Source organism: Hippopotamus amphibius, chromosome X (assembly GCF_030028045.1).
Source record: "Hippopotamus amphibius kiboko isolate mHipAmp2 chromosome X, mHipAmp2.hap2, whole genome shotgun sequence".
Classification (NCBI taxonomy): Eukaryota; Metazoa; Chordata; class Mammalia; order Artiodactyla; family Hippopotamidae; genus Hippopotamus; species Hippopotamus amphibius.
Genome location: NC_080203.1, coordinates 24,685,562 through 24,705,381, shown reverse-complemented (window position 1 = coordinate 24,705,381; position 19,820 = coordinate 24,685,562). Strand labels below are relative to the sequence as shown.

The following is a 19,820-nucleotide window of genomic DNA, read 5'->3' as shown; positions in this document are numbered from 1 at the left end:
AAATTATCTTTCAAGGGTGAAATAAAGATGTTCTCAGACAAATAAATATTAAGAAAATTGTTGCAGTACACTTGTCACACAAAAATGTTAAAAGAATTTTCTCAGAAAGAAAATACGGGTTTGAAACTTAGATCTACATAAAGATAGAGCACTAGAGAAAGTGAAGATAAAATAAAGTATTTCATTTTTCTTATCCTCAATTAATCTAAGAGATAACAGTTTGCTCAAAATAATAATAGCGGGAATTCCCTGGAAGTCCAGTGGTTAGAACTCTGCGCTTCCACTACAGCAGGCATGGGTTTGATCCCTGGTTCAGGAACTAAGATTCTGCGCACTGCCCAGTGAAAAAAATAAATTAAATAATAATAGCAACAATGTGCTTATTGATTATAAATCATGTACAATTTAAATGAATGGCAACAATGGTATAAGGGATGGAAGAGAGGAATAAGGAATACTTTATTATTATAAGGTACTTGCACTACCTATTAAACACTTTAGTATATTTGAATGTTGAAATGGAATAGTCATAAATATACATTGCAAATTTTGCATTGTAAAAAAAGAAGTACAATTGATATACTGATAAAAGAGAGAAAAATTGAATTATTCAAAGTGTTTAATTAAAACCACAAAAGACAGAAAGAGTAGAAGGCAAAAATAAGAACAAAGAAAAGATCAACGAATAGAAAACAGTAACATATATGGTAGACATTAACCCAACTATATCAATAATCAGTTTAAATGTCAATGGTCTAATTTACCAATTAAAGGACAGAGATTGAGGGAGTGGATTAAAAAATAAGGCTCAACTGTATGTTGTCTACAAGAAATTCACTTTAAATACAGACGTACATTAAAAGTAAATGGATGGAGAAAAATATACTTAAGATACACTAATCAAAGGAAAGTTAGAGTAGCCATATTAATCTCAAACAGAGCTTCTTCAGAGCAAGATAAATTATAAGGAATAAACAGGGACATTACTTAATGATAAGGGGTCAATTCTTCAAGAAGACATAATTTTTAATGTGTGTATGCACCTAAAAATAGAGCATAAACTATATGAGGCAAAAACTGCTAGAATTACAAGGAGAAATAGATGAAGTCACTATTATAACTGGATGCTTCAACTCCTCCCTATCAGTAATGTGCAGGTCTGGCAGGCAGAAAATCAGTAAGAACATAGTTGAACTGAACATCAATATCAATTATCTAGAAATAATCAACATATATAGACTACTCCATCCAGTGACAGTAGAATACACATCCTTCTCAAGCTCACATGGAACATTCACCATGATAGACCACATTCTGGGTTACAAAACACACCTCACCAAATTTAAAAGAAGTCTTACAATGTATGCTAGCAGGCAAAATAAAAATTAAACTAGAAATGAAAAACAGAAAGATAGCTGGAAAATCTCAAAATACTTGGAGATTAACCAACACAATTCTAAGTAACACATGGATCACAGAAGAAATATTGAGAGAAATTTTAAAATTTGACCTAATAAAAATGAAAACATGTTATCAAAATTTGTGAGACACTAAAAGCAGTGCCTAGAGGCAAATTTATAGGATTGTTTGTATATATTACAAAACAAGAATGAGCTAAAAATTGGTAATCTATTGATAAGTTTCTACTTTAGGAAACTAGAACAAGATGAACAAATTATATCCAAAGTAAGCAGAAGAAAAGATTTAGATCAGAAATTAGTGAAACTGAAAACAGGAAATCAATAGAGAAAATAAACAAAACCAAGAATTGACTCTCTGGAAAGATCAATAAAATTCATTAAAGTCTAGCCAGGCTAACTAAGAAAAAATAGAGAATACTGAAATTAGCAATCACAGAAACGAAAGCGGAGACTTCACTAAAAATTGCATGGACATTTAAAAGACAAGAAAGGAATACTATCAACAATGCTATGGCCACAAATTTGATAGCCTAGGTTAAAGGGACCAATTCCTTTAAAGACAGAATCTGCAAAACCTCACAAAAGAACTACACAATCTGAATAGCCCTGTATCTATTTAAAACTTGAATTAATACAGCTGATTCACTTTGGTGTACCTCAAAAGCTGGTACAAAACTGTAAAGCAATTATATCCCAATGAAGAGCTTAAAAAAGAAAAAAAAAGTGATAACCTTAGAAAACAAAACAAAACAAAATATCAGAGCCAGATGGGTTCACTGGTGAATTCTACCCAATATTTAAGGTGGAAATTCTACTAATTCTCTGCAGTCTCTTCCAAAAGATAGAAGATGTTATGAAACCAGTATTACCTTAATATCAAAACCACACAAGACGTTATAAGAAAAGAATACTACAGAGCAAAAACTCTCATAAACATAGATGCAAAAATCTTCAATATTACCAAACCAAGCCCAACAATGTATAAAAATAATTATATGTTATTACCAAGTGGGATTTATTACAGTTGTGTAAGGCTGGCTTAAGATTCAAAAATCTATTATTGTAATCTATCACATTAACAAGCTAAAGAAGAAAAAGCACATGATTACATAAATAGATGTAGAAAAATCATGACAAAATCCAATGCCTATTCTTCAGAAAAAACTCTCAATGAACTAGAACTAAATGGGAGCTTTCTCAACATGACAATGAATGTCTTAATATGCCAACATCTACAAACACAACAGCTAACATCATATTTAAGTGTAGGAAACTTGAAGCAAGAACAAGGCAAGGATGTCCCCATTCACCACTCCATTCACCACTCTTTTTCAACATCATATAAGAAGATCTAGCTAATGCAGTAAGACAAGAGAAGTAAATAAAAGGTATATGGATTAGGAAGTAAGAAACAAAACTATCTTTGTGTCACAGATGACATTGACTGCCTATGTAGAAAATCTGAAAGAACTGACAAAACAAAAACTCCTGGAATTAAAAACAATTATAGTGATTTCAGGATATAAAGTTGATATACAAAGGTCAATCACTTTCCTATATACCAGCAATAAACAAGTGGCATTTGAAATTAAAAACACAATAACATGCTAAATTATCACCCCCAAAATGAAATGCTTGGGTATAAATCCAACAAAATATGTTAAATATCAATATGAGAATTGTAAAACTCCGAAGAACAAAATAAAAAAGTGATTAAATTGAGAGATGTTCCATATTCATGGATAGGAAGACTAAATATTGTCAAGATGTCTTTCCTTTCAAAAATTTATCTATAGATCCAATGAAATCCAAATCCAAATCCCAGCAAGTAATTTTTTGGCTATTGACAAACTGATTTTAAAATTTAAATGGAAAGACAAAAAAAAAAAAAGAATAGCCAACAAAATCTTGAAGAAAAACAAAATGAGAGTACTAACACTATCCAACTTCAATTCTTAAGTATAAAGTTATAATAATAAAGACAGAGTGGTATTGGTGAAAGAATAGACAAAATAGATCCCTGGAACAGAATAGAGTGCCCAGAAACAGACGCACAAAAATATGGTCAACTTATGTTTGAAAAAGGAACAAAGGTAATACGATGGAGGAAAGGTAGTCTTTTCAACAAATGTTGCTGGAACAACTGGATGTCCACATCAAAAACATGAATCTAGACTCAGACCTTACACCCTTCACAAAAACCAACTCATAATTAATCATACATCTAAATGTAAAATGCCAAAGTGTAAGACTTCTGGAAGATAAGAGAAATTCTAGGTGACATCAGGATTGGCTATGACGTTTTAGATACAAAACCAAAGACGCTATCCATGAAAGAAAGAATTCCAAAAATTAACTTCGCTAAAATTAAATACCTTGATTGGTGAAGGATACTGTGAAGAGAAATAGAATGTAAGCCACAGAATGAAAGAAAATAATTGGAAAAGACATCTGATAAATGGCTATTATCCAAAATAAATAAAGAACTCTTAAAATTCTACAGTAAGAAAATGAACAACCTGATTTAAAAATGGGCTAAAGAAAAGATGCTCAACATCACTAATTATTAGAGAAATGCAAATCAAAACTACAATGAGGTATCACCTTAAACTGGTCAGAATGACCATAATCAAAAAATCTACAAAAAATAAATGCTGGAGAGGGTGTGGAGAAAAGGGAGCCCTTCTACACTGTTGATGGGAATGTAAATCGATACAGCCACTGTGGAGAATAGTACAGAGGTTCCTTAAAAAACTAAAAATAGAACTATCATATGATTCAGGAATCCCACTCCTGGGCATATACCTGGAGAAAAACATAATTCAAAAAGATACATGCGTGTACCTCAAAAGCTGGTACAAGAGTGTAAAGCAATTATATTCCAATAAAGCACTTAAGAAAAAAAAAAAGATACATGCACCCCAATGTTCATTGCAACACTATTTACAATAGCCAGGACATGGAAGCAACCTAAATGTCCATGAACAAAGGAATGGATAAAGAAGATGTGGTACATATATACAATGGAATATCACTCAGCCATAAAAAAAGAAGAAAACAATGCCATTTGTAGCAACATGGATGGACCTAGAGATTGTCATGCTGAGTGAAATGTCAGACACAGAAAGACAAATATCATATGATATCACTTATATGTGGAATCTAAAAAAAAGAGTACAAATGATCTTATGAAACAGAGGTAGAGTCACAGATGTAGAAAACAAAGGGCAGGGGATAAATTGGGAGATTGGGATTGACATATACACACTAATATATATAAAACAGATAACTAATGAGAACCTGCTATATAGCACATGGAACTCTACTCAATACTCTGTAATGACCTATATGGGGAAAGAATCTAAAAAAAGAGTGGATATATGTATATGTATGACTGATTCACTTTGCTACACACCTGAAACTAACACAACATTGTAAATCAACCATACTCCAAAAAATTATTTTTAAAAATTGGCTAAAGATATGGACAGACAGCTCACCAAAGAAAATAGACAGGTGGCAAATAAGCATGTGAAAAGATGTTCACCATCACATGTAATGAAATGAAATGAAAATTAAGACAACATGATACCACTATAGACTTATTAGAATGGCAAAAAGTTAAGACACTGATAACACCACATGCTGGGGATCATATGGAGAAACAGGAATTCATTCATTGCTGATGTGAATGCAAAATGGTACAGCCACTTTGGAAGACAATTTGGCAGTTTATTACAAAATTAAATGTACTGTTACCAGGTGATCCAGCAATCATACTCTTTAGTATTTATCCAAATGAAGTTAAAAACATGTCCACACGAAACCTTGCACATAGATGTTTATTGCAACTTTATTTATAATTTCTAAAACTTGGAAGCAACCAAGATGTCCTTCAGTATCTGAATAGATAAATAGTGGTACATCCAGGCAATGTAATATTATGCAGCAATAAAAATAAATCAGCCATCAAACTATTTAAAACACAGAACACTTTTTAACATGTATGTATGTGTATATATATATAATATACACTTTTTCAGATCCTTTGCCATTATAGGTTATTACAAGATATTGAATATATTTCCCTGTGCTATACAGTAGGTCCTTGTTGGTTATCTATTTTATATATAGTACTGTGTGTATGTTAATTTATGCCTCCCCCCCTTCCCCCTTCAGTAACCATAAGTTTGTTTTCTATGCCTGGAGACTATTTCCATTTTGTAAGTAAGTTCATTTGTGTCATTTTTTTTAGAATCCACATATAAGTGATATCACATGATATTTGTCTTTCTCTGTCTGACTTCACTTAATATGATAATCTTTAGGTTCATCTATGTTGCTGCAAATGGCATTATTTTCTTCTTTTTATGGCTGAGTAATATTCCATTGTATACATATATACCACATCTTCTTTATCCATTCCTTTGTCAGTGGACATTTAGGTTGCTTCCATGTCTTCGCTATTGCAAATAATGCTGCAATGAACATAGGGGTGCATGTATCTTTTTGAATTAAAGTTTTCTCCAGATATATATCCAGGAGTGGGATTGCTGGATCATATGGTAACTTTTTTAGTTTTCTAAGGAACCTCCCTCCACACTGTTCTCCATAGTGGCTACACCAATTTACATTCCCACCAACAGTGCAGGAGGGTTCCTTTTTCTCCACACCCTCAAAAAACATGGAGGAACTTTAAATGCATATTACTAAGTAAAGAAATCCAATCTGAAGAGGTTATATACTATATAATTCAACTATATGAAATTCTGGAAAGGGTGAAACTATGGAGACAGTATAAAGATCAATGGTTGTTGGGGTTAGGGAAAACAGAGTGATGAATAGGCAGAAGAAAGAATTTTCAGGGCAGTGAAACGGTTCTGTAAGAAACTATAATGGTGGATACATGTGATTATACTTTTGTTGAAGCCTGTATAGTGTACAACACCAAGAGTGAATCCTGATGTGGGTTTTGGGTGTTAATGATGTGTCAATGGACATTCATAGATTGTAACAAATGTACCACTTTAGTGCTGGAGGTTAAAAGTGGGGAAGGCTATGCATATGTAGGGGCATGGGATATAGAAGAACACTCTATTTTCTGCTAAATTTTGCTGTAAACATAAAATCACACAAAACCTATTTAAAAACCTTTTTTAAAAGTAATTATTTTATGTAATGAAAACAGCATGAAATAATACTCCCTGAGTTTCTTTAAATGTAGTAATATTCAAGGAATAGAAAGAAAGGCTGTGAGGCTGGAAAAAGAGAATGAATAGTGATTGGTGTTTCAAAAAGATAGACAGTAAATTTCAATCAGTGCTATTTAGATTAACAGCTGATATTGCAAGCAGACTCAGATCTTGTTATTGATCTGGATCTGCAAACACATATGTAATAATTGGACTTTTTAATTTTTATTGTTTTTGAATACTGACTACTACATATGAAACACATTTCTGGCTGGAGGAATTAATAAAAATAAGAGTAGTTCACCATCCCTATACTTATGGGGCTAAGCATTAATACAATATGAGGTATACAAATAAAACAGCTTAAAAATATATTGCTATGAAAAAGGAAAAAAATGGAATACTCTGAGGATCAAGAGGAAGAATTTATATATTCATTGATTATAAAATATTTCTTGAGGAACCATTGTATGCCAGACATCATTCCAGGCTATGAGAATGATTACTGAAAAAGACAAAGTTACCTGTCCTCACAGAAATTATATTCTCATCAGGGGGACAGACAATACACAATGAGATTAATAAATAAATGCACTATATAGCATGTTGGAAGTTGAGAAGTTTTGTGCAAGTAAATAAAGCCATGCAAGGGAGATTAGAAGGCCTGATTGTATGTGTGGGGTTGGAATGAGTACGATTTTATTTGTTTATTTGTTTACTTATATAATTTCCAAGTGCACAGCATTATAGTTCAACATCTGTATATACTACAGAGTGATCAACATCCATCACTATAGAGTGACCCGCCTTCACCCATTCCACCCCCACCAATGATTTCCCCTCTGGTAACAACCAATCTCTGTGTTGATAACTTTGTTTTTGTTTTAATTTGTTGGTTGGTTTTCTTTAGATTCTACATACAGTATTCATCTTTCTCTATCTGACTTATTTCACCCTCAAGTCCATGCATGTTGTCACAAATGGCAGAATTTCATTCTTTTCTATGTCTGAGTAGTATTCCATTGTATATATACCACATTTTCTTTATCCATTCATCTGTTGAGAGACATTTATGTTGTTTCCATGTCTTGGCTATTATAAATAATGCTGTAATGAATATGGGGATGCATATATGCAATGATCATAGGGTGCAATACCAAGAAATGGAATAACTGGGTTTTATGGAGGTTCTATTCTTAATTTTTTGAGGAATCTGCATACTGTTTTCCATAGTGGCTGCACCAATTTACAGTCCTGCCAACAGTGACCGAGGGTTCCCTTTTCTCCACATCCTCACTAGCATTTATTATTTATTGTCTTTTTTATAACAGCCATTATGACAAGTGTTAAGGTGATATCTCATTGTGGTTTTGATTTGTATTTCCCTGATAATTAGTGATGCTGAACATCTTTTAATGTTCCAGTTAGCCAGCTGTATGTCCTCTTTTGGAAAAATGCCTATTCAGGTCCTCTGCACATTTTTTAATTGGGGTGTTTGGATTTTTGTTGTTGCGTTCTATAAGTTCTTGATATATTTTGAATATTAACCCCTTGTCAGATATATGATTTGCAAATATCTTCTCCTATTCAATGTGTCGCCTTCTTGTTTTGATGATGGTTTATTTTGCTGTGGAGAAGCTTTTTGGTTTTAGTATCATTTGTTATTTTTACTTTTGTTTACCCTGCCTTTGGAGGCAGATCCACAAAAAGATTACTAAGACTGATGTCAATGACATTAGCACATGTTTTCTTCTAGGAATTTTATGGTTTCCAGTCTCACATTCAAACTTTTAATCCATTTTGAGTTAATTTTGTGTATAGTGTAAGATAATGGCCTAGTTTCATTCATTTGCATGTGGCTGTTCAATTTTACCAACACTATTCATTGAGGAGACTGCTCTTTCTCCATTTTATGTTCTTTGTTCCTCTGAAATAGATTAATTGTCTATATAAGTTTGGGTTTATTTCTGGACTGTCAATTCTGTTCCATTGATCTGTGTCTGTTTCTGTACCAGTAACTAACTGTTTTGATGACTATAGCTTTGTAGTGTAGTTTGAATCAGGGAGCATGAAACCTCCAGCTTTGTTATTCTTTCTCAAGATGATTTGGGCTATTTGGGGTCTTTTGTGTTTTCATACAAATTTTAGAATTATTTGTTTTAGTTCTGTGAAACATGACATTGGAATTTTGATAGGGATTGCATTGAATCTTTAGATTGCCTTGGGTAGTATGCCCACTTCAACAATATTAATTCTTCCAATCCATGAGAATGAAATATCTTTCCATTTTTTGTATCTTCAGTTTCTTTCATCAATGTCTTATAGTTTTCCATATACAGGTCTGTCACCTCCTTTGTTAAATTTATTCCTAGATATTTTATTCTTTTTGATGGAATTGTAATGTGTTTTCTTATTTTGTCTTTCTTACTAGTGTGTAGAAACACCACAGATTTCTACATGTAGATTCAATATCCTGTAACTTTACTGAATTCAATTATTAGTTCTAATAGGTTTTTGGTGGAGTCTTCAGGGTTTTTTATGTATAGTATCACATCACCTGCAAATAGTGACAGTTTTACTTCTTCCTTTTTGGTTTGGATGCCTTTTAATTTTTCTTGCCTAGTTGCTTTGCCCAGGAATCCAATACTATGTTGAATAAGAGTGGTGAGAGTGAGCATCCTTGTCTTGTTCTGATCCTGGAGGAAAAGCTTTCAGCTTTTCCCAAAGAGTATGATATTAGCTGTGGGTTTTTTCTATATGACCTTTAATATGTTGATGTGTGTTCCCTCTAAGCACACTTTGTTCAGAGTTTTTTACCATAAATGGATGTTGAATTTTGTAAAATGCTTTTTCTGCATCTACTGAGATGATCAAATGATTTTTATCCTTCATTTATTAAATATATCACGTTGTTTGATTTGCAGATGTTGAACCATCCTGCACCCCTAGAATAAACCCCACCTGATTGTGGTGTATGATCCTTTTAATGTATTGTTGGATTTGGTTTGTTACTGTAAGTGTGATTTTAGATAGGGTGCTTATGTTAAGTCTAACTGCAAGGTGACATATTAACACTGACTCGGAAGAAGTGATAGACTTATCTATTAAGATATCTGTTAGCAAATATCCAAAGAAGATGAAACACCATCTGACTTAATAGTAAAGCAATAAAGGCTTCTCTGTTATTGTAAGAAACAAGAGAAAGATGCCCTTTATTTTTCATACTATTTAGTATTATGTTGTAGATATTAGTCAATGCAGTTAAACAGGAGAAAACACCTAAATTATACAAATCAGAAAGGAAAAGCTAACCTAACCTAAATTTTAAATGATACATGTATCTTGAAAAGTAAAGAATTCATGGAAAAACTGCTACAACAAATAAGGTAATTTAATAAATTATATCAGGTAATGCAATTCATTAATAAAAATTAACATTATGCATGAATAAAAACAAAACCAATTAGAAACTATGAAGAAAGAGAATCTCTCATTCACAAAATAAATTTTAAAATTGGCTAATTTCCGCACTATGGCAATAAGTATACAAGCTGACCCTGGAGCATCTATTAGTGCCAGAAAGTAAGGAAGTGCTAAATCAAAAGAAGAAACATGCAAAGACTATAACAATGTGAATGTGTCAAAGGGATGCAGAAGCCAACTGAAAGAGCTTCCAAAGGCCAGAGCTATAGCAATTTGAGTAACTAAAGTAATACTGGATAATATCCCAAAAGTTAAAATAACCCAAATTATAAAATAAATACCCCGGAGTGTATACTGATATAAATAAGTGATTAAATAAGTTATTGTGGAAGAAGAGACAAATCTCCTTTGAGGAAGAATCCCAAATAACTTACATAGATTATACTCCCCAAGTAGGTGGAATATAAATCTCCACTCCTCAAATGTGGTATACACATGTTGACTTCCTTCCAAAGAGTACATTATGGATAGGGGGAAAAATAACTTTATAGTGAAAAAAGCTGGCAAAAAACTACCTCAGCCAAATGATCAATGTTACTATCATCCATGATAAATCAGTCTTATTGATAAGATATAATTAAACTAGCACCTTATCACTGTCGTCTTCCTCCCCCAAATACATAACCCAAGTCTATTCATGAGAAAGACATCAGACAAATCCAATTAAGGGACATTTTATAATATACTTGATAAGCACTCCTAAAAACTCTCAAGATCATCAAAAATAAAGTCTAAGAAACTGTCATAGCTAATAGGAGTTTCGGGAGACCCAATGACTAAATGAACTGTGGTATACTGGATGAGATCCTGGAGCATAAAAATATTAGGTAAAAACTAATGAAACCTGAATAAACTATGGACTTTAGTTAATAATAATGTATCAGTATTTATTCATTAATTGTGACAAATGTACAATACTAATGTAAGATGTTAATAATAGGGGAAACTGGGTATAGGGTACATAGGAACTTTTGTGCTACTTATTTTAGTGAATCTAAAACTACTGTAAATTTTTTAAAGATATTTTAAAAAATTAAGCATAAGCTTAACAAGAAATATATGGAGCCTGTATGAGAAAGATACAAAACACTTCAAAGATTCCCAAATGGACTTAAAAACCGGAAATACATGGTTTTGGAAAAGAAGGTTTAAATTTGTAAATATTCTACTCATCCCAAGGTAAATTTATAAATTTTAGTCATCCTAATAAAATTACCATTAGGTTCTTTTCCCCTTGGTAGGTCTCTAAAAGTTTATAATAAAAACACTTAAAAGAACTTACTGAAACAGTCAGAAAAAAAGTATAAAAATATCTGATATTAAAGCAGCCTATAAAGACTATGTAATTAAAACATATTAGGTTTTTATTAATAACTGACAGAATAATGCAATAAAAAGGAAAATCTGGAAGTACACCCAATGGATATGGTAATTCAGTGTGCATTAAGGTATTTCAAATGACTGAATAAAATACAAAAATTTTTTTGGTTAATAATAAGATAATTGGAGAGCTTATGGGAAAATATTATATTAGTTTGGTTCCCTTCATGATAAATCAAGACAAATTCAAAATCAGGATGAGATTGAATTCTTCTTCCAGGATGGTAGCATGAAGTGTGCCACAGACCCACTGCCAGTCAAAACAAAGTAAAATTATTGAAAATTTTATTTAAAAACCCAGCCATTTAAAGTCTCTGGCAATTGTCTTAAGAGAACAACACAAAAAAATGAGGAAATATCTAGCCAAAAAGAAAAAAACTACTAACACTCAATAACTATAGTGAGAGTATGAGACATTTGAGTCAGGATTATTCTCACAACTTTCCAGTAAATCTTAGACTATTCTAAATTTTTAAATTTTTTTTAAAGTTGGGCATAAAATGAAAAAAAAAAAAGAATAATATTCTGGCTGCCTTCCTTCCTTTTACCCACCTCATCTTGAAGTAAATTCCATTTTGTGTGGGTTTGGTTAAGAAGATGGAGTTCCCTCTCCATTCAACTCCCAATCAAGGGTTACTATATCTTTCTTGGAAGGGCATAAGCCAGCATTTCTCTTTCTTTGTACTTCCAAATTTAAGAGACTAAATTCCCTGTGACTGTGGCTGAGATATTTGGGACGTTTTTATTCAGCTTCTACCCATAGAATGGAGGCACTATCTCAAGTGTAACAGGCTGAGAATACTGGGTCTTAATTTTTCTCATCCTGGCATGCTTGTAGGAAGGAGGTTTTATGCTGAGAGAAGCAAGCTGAGAAGACTAGAGGCTACTGCCCTACACAGTGCCCATAGTAGTGGCTTAGATATTTTGCCTAGGTGGAGAAGCATTCATAAGAAAAAAAAAAGTACAACAAAGTTCTCCACAAAAGAACTGACTTTATTAGAAACAGATGATTGGGAAGTTCAAGCCTAAGGGTATTCTCAAAAATAATAGTTCCTCAGTAGCTGCTCTTTTGCAAAGTCTTGTCAGCTGAATCTGGATGCCTTGATAAAAGCTTCAAAGAAATCACCACAACAGATTACCGATGGACAGCCTTCATGCCTGCTGCAGTGTGGTCCACTCAGAAAGTTCACTGGAATATCTGATGCCATTACTAAAGAGATTCAAACTGCATACCAAATATCCATTTGATCACCACTCTTATGCTTCAGCCTAACATCCAGAAATCTTCTCAACTGGCTGTCCTCTAGACTCAGAAACTGTGTCTCCAATTATTAATATTTGTTTTTGTTTTATTTTCAGAGAAATCCCCTCATTAAATATTGACTGCTTCTACCATCCAGCAAATATCCTCCACCAAATGAGAAATGGACTTATGTTATTCAACTAAAGAAGAATGGATCTTCTTTCCTTAAACTGGGGGGCAGGGGGGCATGGTAAGGGGAAGTGGGTGTTGATAAAACTTAAGTCAGGCTCCTCTATGTCTGCTTTCTGACCAGTCCCTGACCTTGGCCTCTGTCCTTGGTCAGTTTAGTACAGTTTTAGCAAAAATGCTATTGGGTCAGTTTAGTGAAAATTCTGCACCCTTGAAACCTGATCAAATTCCTCACCCCCCACCTTTGATATTGCCCTGATTTGCCTTCAGCAAAAATCCTGTCAAGTTGGTTTAGCCCAAATTTCCCTTAACCCTGATGTTTCCTCTTGGTAATTATCCCTCCAGTGACCCCCTACCCTGATCATTGGTTATAAATCTCCACTTGTCTTTGTTATATACAGAATTAAGCCACATCTCTCTCTCCTATTATGACACCCTAATGTAGTAGTACCCCTGAGTAAAGTCTGCCTTACTATTAAAAAATAATAATAATAATCATATCTCCTCCTTAGTTAAGAACAACAAGTTATAGAATTCCCCAGCTAGTTCACCAGTGAAAACCAGAGAAAGAAACACGAGCCCTTCTGGAGTCAGAATAAATCTCAAAGTCTGACATCAAGATCAACCTTGTCCAAATTCAACTGGAAAAATATATTGAACAAATTAAGCCCTAGGGCACTGTTGAAAACAATAGGACAAACAACTGGTAATTACTGGCGCCTACAGGCTGAATTACTACCAAATGAAGCAGACCACTGAACAGAGAATACCAGAGAAAAAGAGGCAGAGAGTCATACTAAAACAACTGTGCATCCCTGTGTGATTATGTGGATATCTCTCACACTTTGGGGGAAACATATATTACTGAAATGGTCCAACCATGTCATTAGATAAATAATCAAACAGCAACAAAACAAAAACAAACCCAGGATAGGGGTGAAGGGGAACTTGTATCCACGGTTGCTAACAGTTGCTATATTATCTAAATATTATATCCAGTTTTCAATAAATTATGACACATGCAAAGAAACAGGAAATTATGACTCATATAAGTAAAAAGGGAGGCAACAGAAACTGCCCATGAGAGTAGCCGGATGTCATATTTAACAGACAAAGACTTCAAAGTAGCTAATTTAAATATATGCAAATAATTAAAGAAAACCATGCTTAAAGAAGTAAAGGAAGGTTTGATAACATTTTATCAAAGAGACTATCAGTTAAAAGATAGATACCAAATTTGGTTAACAAATTAACCAAATGGAAATTATGGAGTTGGAAATTACAAGAATGAAAATGAAAACTTAACTAGAAGGGCTCAACAGTAGAATTTAAACTGCAAAAGAAAAATCAACAAAGATAGATTGATAGCCATTACAGTACCTAGAGAAGAGAGACAACAGGATGAAGAAAAATGAACAGAGTATAAGAGAAATGTGAGGCACCTTTAAATGCAACAACATACATATCGTTAGATTATTAGAAGGAAAGGAGAAAAAAAAAGGACAGGAGAAAGAACAAAAAAATATGTTAATAAATAATTGCTCAAAACTTCCCCAAATTTGCTAAGAAATATTAAACATTCAAGAAGTTCAATGAACTACACATAGGGTGCAAAGAGATTCACATGCAAGAAACATAGTAGGAAAGCCAAAAGACAAAGAGAAAGTCTTAAAAACAGGAAGAGAAGAACAAATCATGTACAAGGGAACACCTATAAATTAACAGCTTTTCATCAGAAAAAAATGGAGGCCTAACAGCAGTGAGATGACACATTCAAACTTCTGAAAGAAGAGACTGTGAACCGATAATCTTATAGACATCAAAACTATCTTTCAAAAAAGACAGCAAAGTAAGACTTTCCCAGAAGACCAAAAACTGAGAAAATTTATTTCTAGTAGACTCATTCCAAGAAGTACTAAAAGTTTTCCTGAGTAAATAAATAAATAAAATTTAAAAAAAAAGTTTTCCTGAGGTAAAACTAAAAGTTCTATTGAAAGATATTAAATCCATATAGAGATTCAAAACCACACAAAAAACAAAGATCACTTGTAGAGGCAATTATGCAATTATGAAAGACAAAATAAATGTCCATTTCTTCTCTGTTCTTAACTTAAAGAAAATGTATAAAACAATATGTATATGTAACTATATTTTTGGGCCTATAGCATATAGAAATGTAATGTATGTGACAATAACAGCACAGGAGTGAATGAAAGAAAAGATGTAACGAAGTAAGGAAATGACACCAAATGGTAACTTAAATACACAGGAACCAATAAAGAGAAACAGAAATGGTAAATAATAAGTTAAATGTAACAAATCTTATAAATGTGTACCTGCTCTCCTTTCTTTTATCATCTTATTTAATAGACATACAATTTTCAAAAGTAATAATTATCACAATATACAGTTAGGTTTGTAACATATATAGATGTAATTTGTATTAAAAAAGCACAAAAAGGGGGAAAATGGAATGGAACTAAATAAAAGCGACCTTATATATCTCATTGAAATTAAGTTAGTATAAACTTAAAATGGATTTGAAAATTTAAGATGCATATGGCACAACCTAAAGCAACTATTAAAAAAATAACCCTCAGAGAGCAGCGAGGCAAGCTAGGCGGCGGCTGAGTTGCTTCTGAGGGGAGCCCAAGATGACCGGTTCTAACGAGTTCAAGCTGAACCAGCTGCCCGAGGACGGCATCTCCTCGGTGAAGTTCAGCCCCAACACCTCCCAGTTCCCGCTGGTCTCCTCCTGGGACACGTCCGTGCGCCTCTACGATGTGCCGGCCAACTCCATGCGGCTCAAGTACCAGCACACCGGCGCCGTCCAGGACTGCGCCTTCTACGATCCAACGCATGCGTGGAGTGGGGGTTTAGACCATCAATTGAAAATGCATGATTTGAACACGGATCAAGAAAATCTTGTTGGAACCCATGATGCCCCTATCAGATGTGTTGACTACTGTCCAGAAGTGAATGGGATGGTTACTGGGAGTTGGGATCAAACAGTTAAATTGTGGGATCCCAGAACGCCTTGTAATGCTGGGACCTTCTCTCAGCCTGAAAAGGTGTACCTCTCTTGGTGTCCGGAGACAGGCTGATTGTGGGCACCGCGGGCCGCAGGGTGTTGGTGTGGGACTTACGGAACATGGGCTACGTGCAGCAGCGCCGGGAGTCCAGCCTCAAGTACCAGACCCGCTGCATACGGGCATTTCCAAACAAGCAGGGTTATGTATTAAGCTCTATTGAGGGCCGAGTGGCGGTTGAGTACTTGGACCCAAGCCCTGAGGTGCAGAAGAAGTATGCCTTCAAGTGTCACAGACTGAAAGAAAATAATATTGAGCAGATTTACCCAGTCAACGCCATTTCATTTCACAACATCCACAATACCTTTGCCACAGGTGGTTCTGATGGATTTGTCAATATTTGGGATCCATTTAACAAAAAGCGACTGTGCCAGTTCCATCGGTACCCTACCAGCATTGCATCCCTTGCCTTTAGTAATGATGGGACTACACTTGCAATAGCGTTATCGTATATGTATGAAATGGATGACACGGAACATCCTGAAGATGGTATCTTCATTCGCCAAGTGACAGATGCAGAAACAAAACCCAAGTCCACCTAATCATCTCGTGAAAGTGGTTTCTCTACGAAAAGCTTTCTTTTGCTTCCTACAAATACATACTTATCCCCTAAGGGATGTGTTATAGTCATTGTGGACGCGTTATTCAGTATGTGGATTTCTCTGTTTTCTATCTTAAAAAAAAAAAAAACTTGTCTGTGTGCCCCTTCATACTGACTGCGTGTAGGATGTGGGGTCTTTGTGTCCTTGTGCCGTAGTCTGAAGAATTGCTTTCCCCCCCAGCAAGCCCAGTTGCTGTGTATAAGCAGCTTGAGCTCTTTTTGTAAAATAACCTAAACCTGTTATTTCCATGCTGTCTAATAAATCAGAGATTCAGAACCCTTAAAAAAAAAAAAACCCTCAAAAATACAGTGAAAAATTCTTTAAAGGAATCAAAATCTTAAAGTATAAAATATTCACTTAATGCGAAAAAAGCAGTGAAGGAGGAATATAGAAACAAAAAAGACTTGAGACATACAGAAAACAAAAATTAAATGGTAGATATAAATTCAACTCATCAAGAGCAAGAATAAATGTGAATAGATTAAATAATCCAAAAAAGATGCATATTGTTAAACAATATTAAAAATAAAAAACAGATTCAACTATAAGACACTCCTTAGACATCGTATCAAAGACATACTATATTCAAAGATAAAATTGGATTGGAAATAAAAAGATGGAAAAAGATGTATCCTGTAAACAGAAACCATAAGAAAGTTGGAGTGGCTAAACTAATTATAAGGCAAAATAGATTTAAGAACCAAAAATGTTATTGGAAATGAAAAAAAAAAACTTTATAATGAAAAAAGTGTCAATACATTAGGAAGTTATAATAATTATAAAAATATACATACTAAACAGCAGGGCACCAAAATACATAAAGCAAAGGCTGACAGAATTGTGGGGAAAACAGACAGTTCAACAATAATAGAGACTAAATACTCTACTTTCAATAATGGATAAAACAACTAGGCAGAAATCAGCATGGCTATAGACTTGAACAACCAGGTAACCGAACTAGACTTAATATGCATCTATTGAACACTCTACCCAACAGTAGCAGAACACACATTCCTCTCAAGTATCACATGGAACATTCTCCAGGGTAGATCATATGCTAAGCCATGAGACAAGCCACAGTGGAGTTAAATTGAAAATTAATCATATAAAGAGATTTGGGAAATTCACACACTTGCGGGAGTTAACACTCTGTCCTATAGGACAAAAAAGAAATCACAATAGAGATTATAAAATACTTTGAAGATGAAGGAAAATGAATCACAGCAAACCAAAACTTACAGGATGCAGTTAACGCAGTGCTCAAAGGTATATTTAGAGCTGTAAATGCCTATCTTAAGAAAGAAGAAAGAGGGCTTCCTAGGTGGCGCAGTGGTTAAGAATCCGCCTGCCAATGCAGAGGTCACGGGTTCGATCCCAGCTCCAGGAAGATCCCACATGCCACGGAGCAACTAAGCCCGTGTGCCAAAAAAAAGAAGAAAGATCTTAAGTTAACAATGTAATCTTCCATCCTCAGACACATGAAGAGGAAGAGCATACTCATAACAAGCATAAGTAGAAAATAATAAGGATTAGAGTAGAAATTATAGATACTAGAGAAACAACACACAAAACCAAGCCAAATGTTCAAAAAAATTGACAAACCTGTAGTCTGACCAAGAAACAAAGATAAAGACTCATGACTAAAATCATAAATGAAAGAGGGGACATAACTACTGACTTTATAGAAATAAAAGTTATTATGAACGAATACTATGAATAATAGCATGCAAACAAATTTCACCAATTAGGTGAAATGGGAACATTCCTAGAAAGGTGCAAAAACTATGAATACTGACCTAAGAAGAACTAGAAAATCTGAATAAAATGTAAAGAGTAATGAGAATGAATTAGTAAAATTATTTTCTAATATGAATACAAGAGTATATCCTCTTCTCTGCATCAAATTGAAAGTAGTTAGGGCCCTAAAGAACAATATTTCCTTAACTTTATGTTGTTTAATTTTCACTTGTCACTTTAGTCACTCAGTTTGCAGAAAGACGAAGCGAGAGAGTAGCACAGACATATATATACTACCAACTGTAAAACAGATAGTCAGTGGGAAGTTGTATAACAAAGGGAGTCCAACTCGAGGATGGAAGATGCCTTAGAGGACTGGGGCGGGGAGGGTGGGGGGGACTCGAGGGGGGGGGAGTCAAGGAAGGGAGGGAATACGGGGATATGTGTATAAAAACAGTTGATTGAACTTGGTGTACCCCCAAAAAAATAATAAATAAATAAAATTAAAAAAAAAAGAAAAATCATTTTTACTGGATGATTTTTCTGGATATATTTGAATTACACACTGAGCAAATATTTTAAAATATTTAAGTTAAACTTGGAATGTTTGACACAAAAAAAATGTAGCTATAGTAACTAAAAGAAGCATTTCTTAAAAGATAGATGATAGGTACGAATAATTTTGATATCTAGTAAGGCACCAGCATTAACATTAGAAACCATAAAATTTGTATGTACTAAAATGCACTCAATAGAAAATTCTATTTTTTTTCTTAGCCCAAAGTATGAATTCAATTTATGAACATTTTCCTGTGGAGACTGGTTACATTGTTCATTTGCAAACAATAACAATGAGGTTTATTCATCTCTTTCATCTCTGTATTATTCATCTTTGTTTCTCAAAGTTAATACCTAACTGCCAATAAGTATATTCAAGAAAATTGTTTGGAGTGATCTGCTTACTGTCTATATATTTGTATTACAATGAAAATGTCAGAATTATGGCAGCTTCTCAATTCTAACTTGTACACACCGCAGATTCTCTGTAGCTGAAAAGACTTAAAAATAGTGGTGAATGTTACATGGCTATTCCGATAGCTCAAGAGAGAGAGCTAATATCATTGTCCAGTTGTATCACGGCCTTTACCTTTTGGAGCTACATAGGTGGGTCAATTACAACTCATTCATTCTTCTTAGCTAATGATATTTTAGAATTACAGAAATAACTGTAAAACTTTTGTGACCCAGTAATAATTAATGTATATTTTGAATATTTAAAAGAAGGGAGCTGTCCAAATCAACTTCTGCCCATGACAAAGTCTATTAAAATATAATTTAATTTCAAAGTTAAAGCTTTAATAATTATGATCACATTAAACCTGTTCTCTATATATACTTTAAGCATTCAAGCAAGTCATGAAACCTTCATATTTTTTGCAAAGAAAATTCAACCAACACAATAATTTAATAATATAAGCAACAAA

At 33.8% G+C, this 19,820-nt stretch overlaps 1 protein-coding gene across 1 annotated transcript; it reads left to right on the top strand.

Moving 5' to 3' along the window:
• The first annotated feature begins 15,534 nt into the window (after positions 1-15,534).
• On the top strand, positions 15,535-16,873 carry LOC130841989 (mitotic checkpoint protein BUB3-like). Its single transcript, XM_057718635.1, is given in 2 exon segments — positions 15,535-15,983; positions 15,986-16,873. Coding segments are annotated over 2 exon segments (975 nt in total). The 5' UTR covers positions 15,535-15,562; the 3' UTR covers positions 16,540-16,873.
• Positions 16,874-19,820: the final 2,947 nt, after the last annotated feature.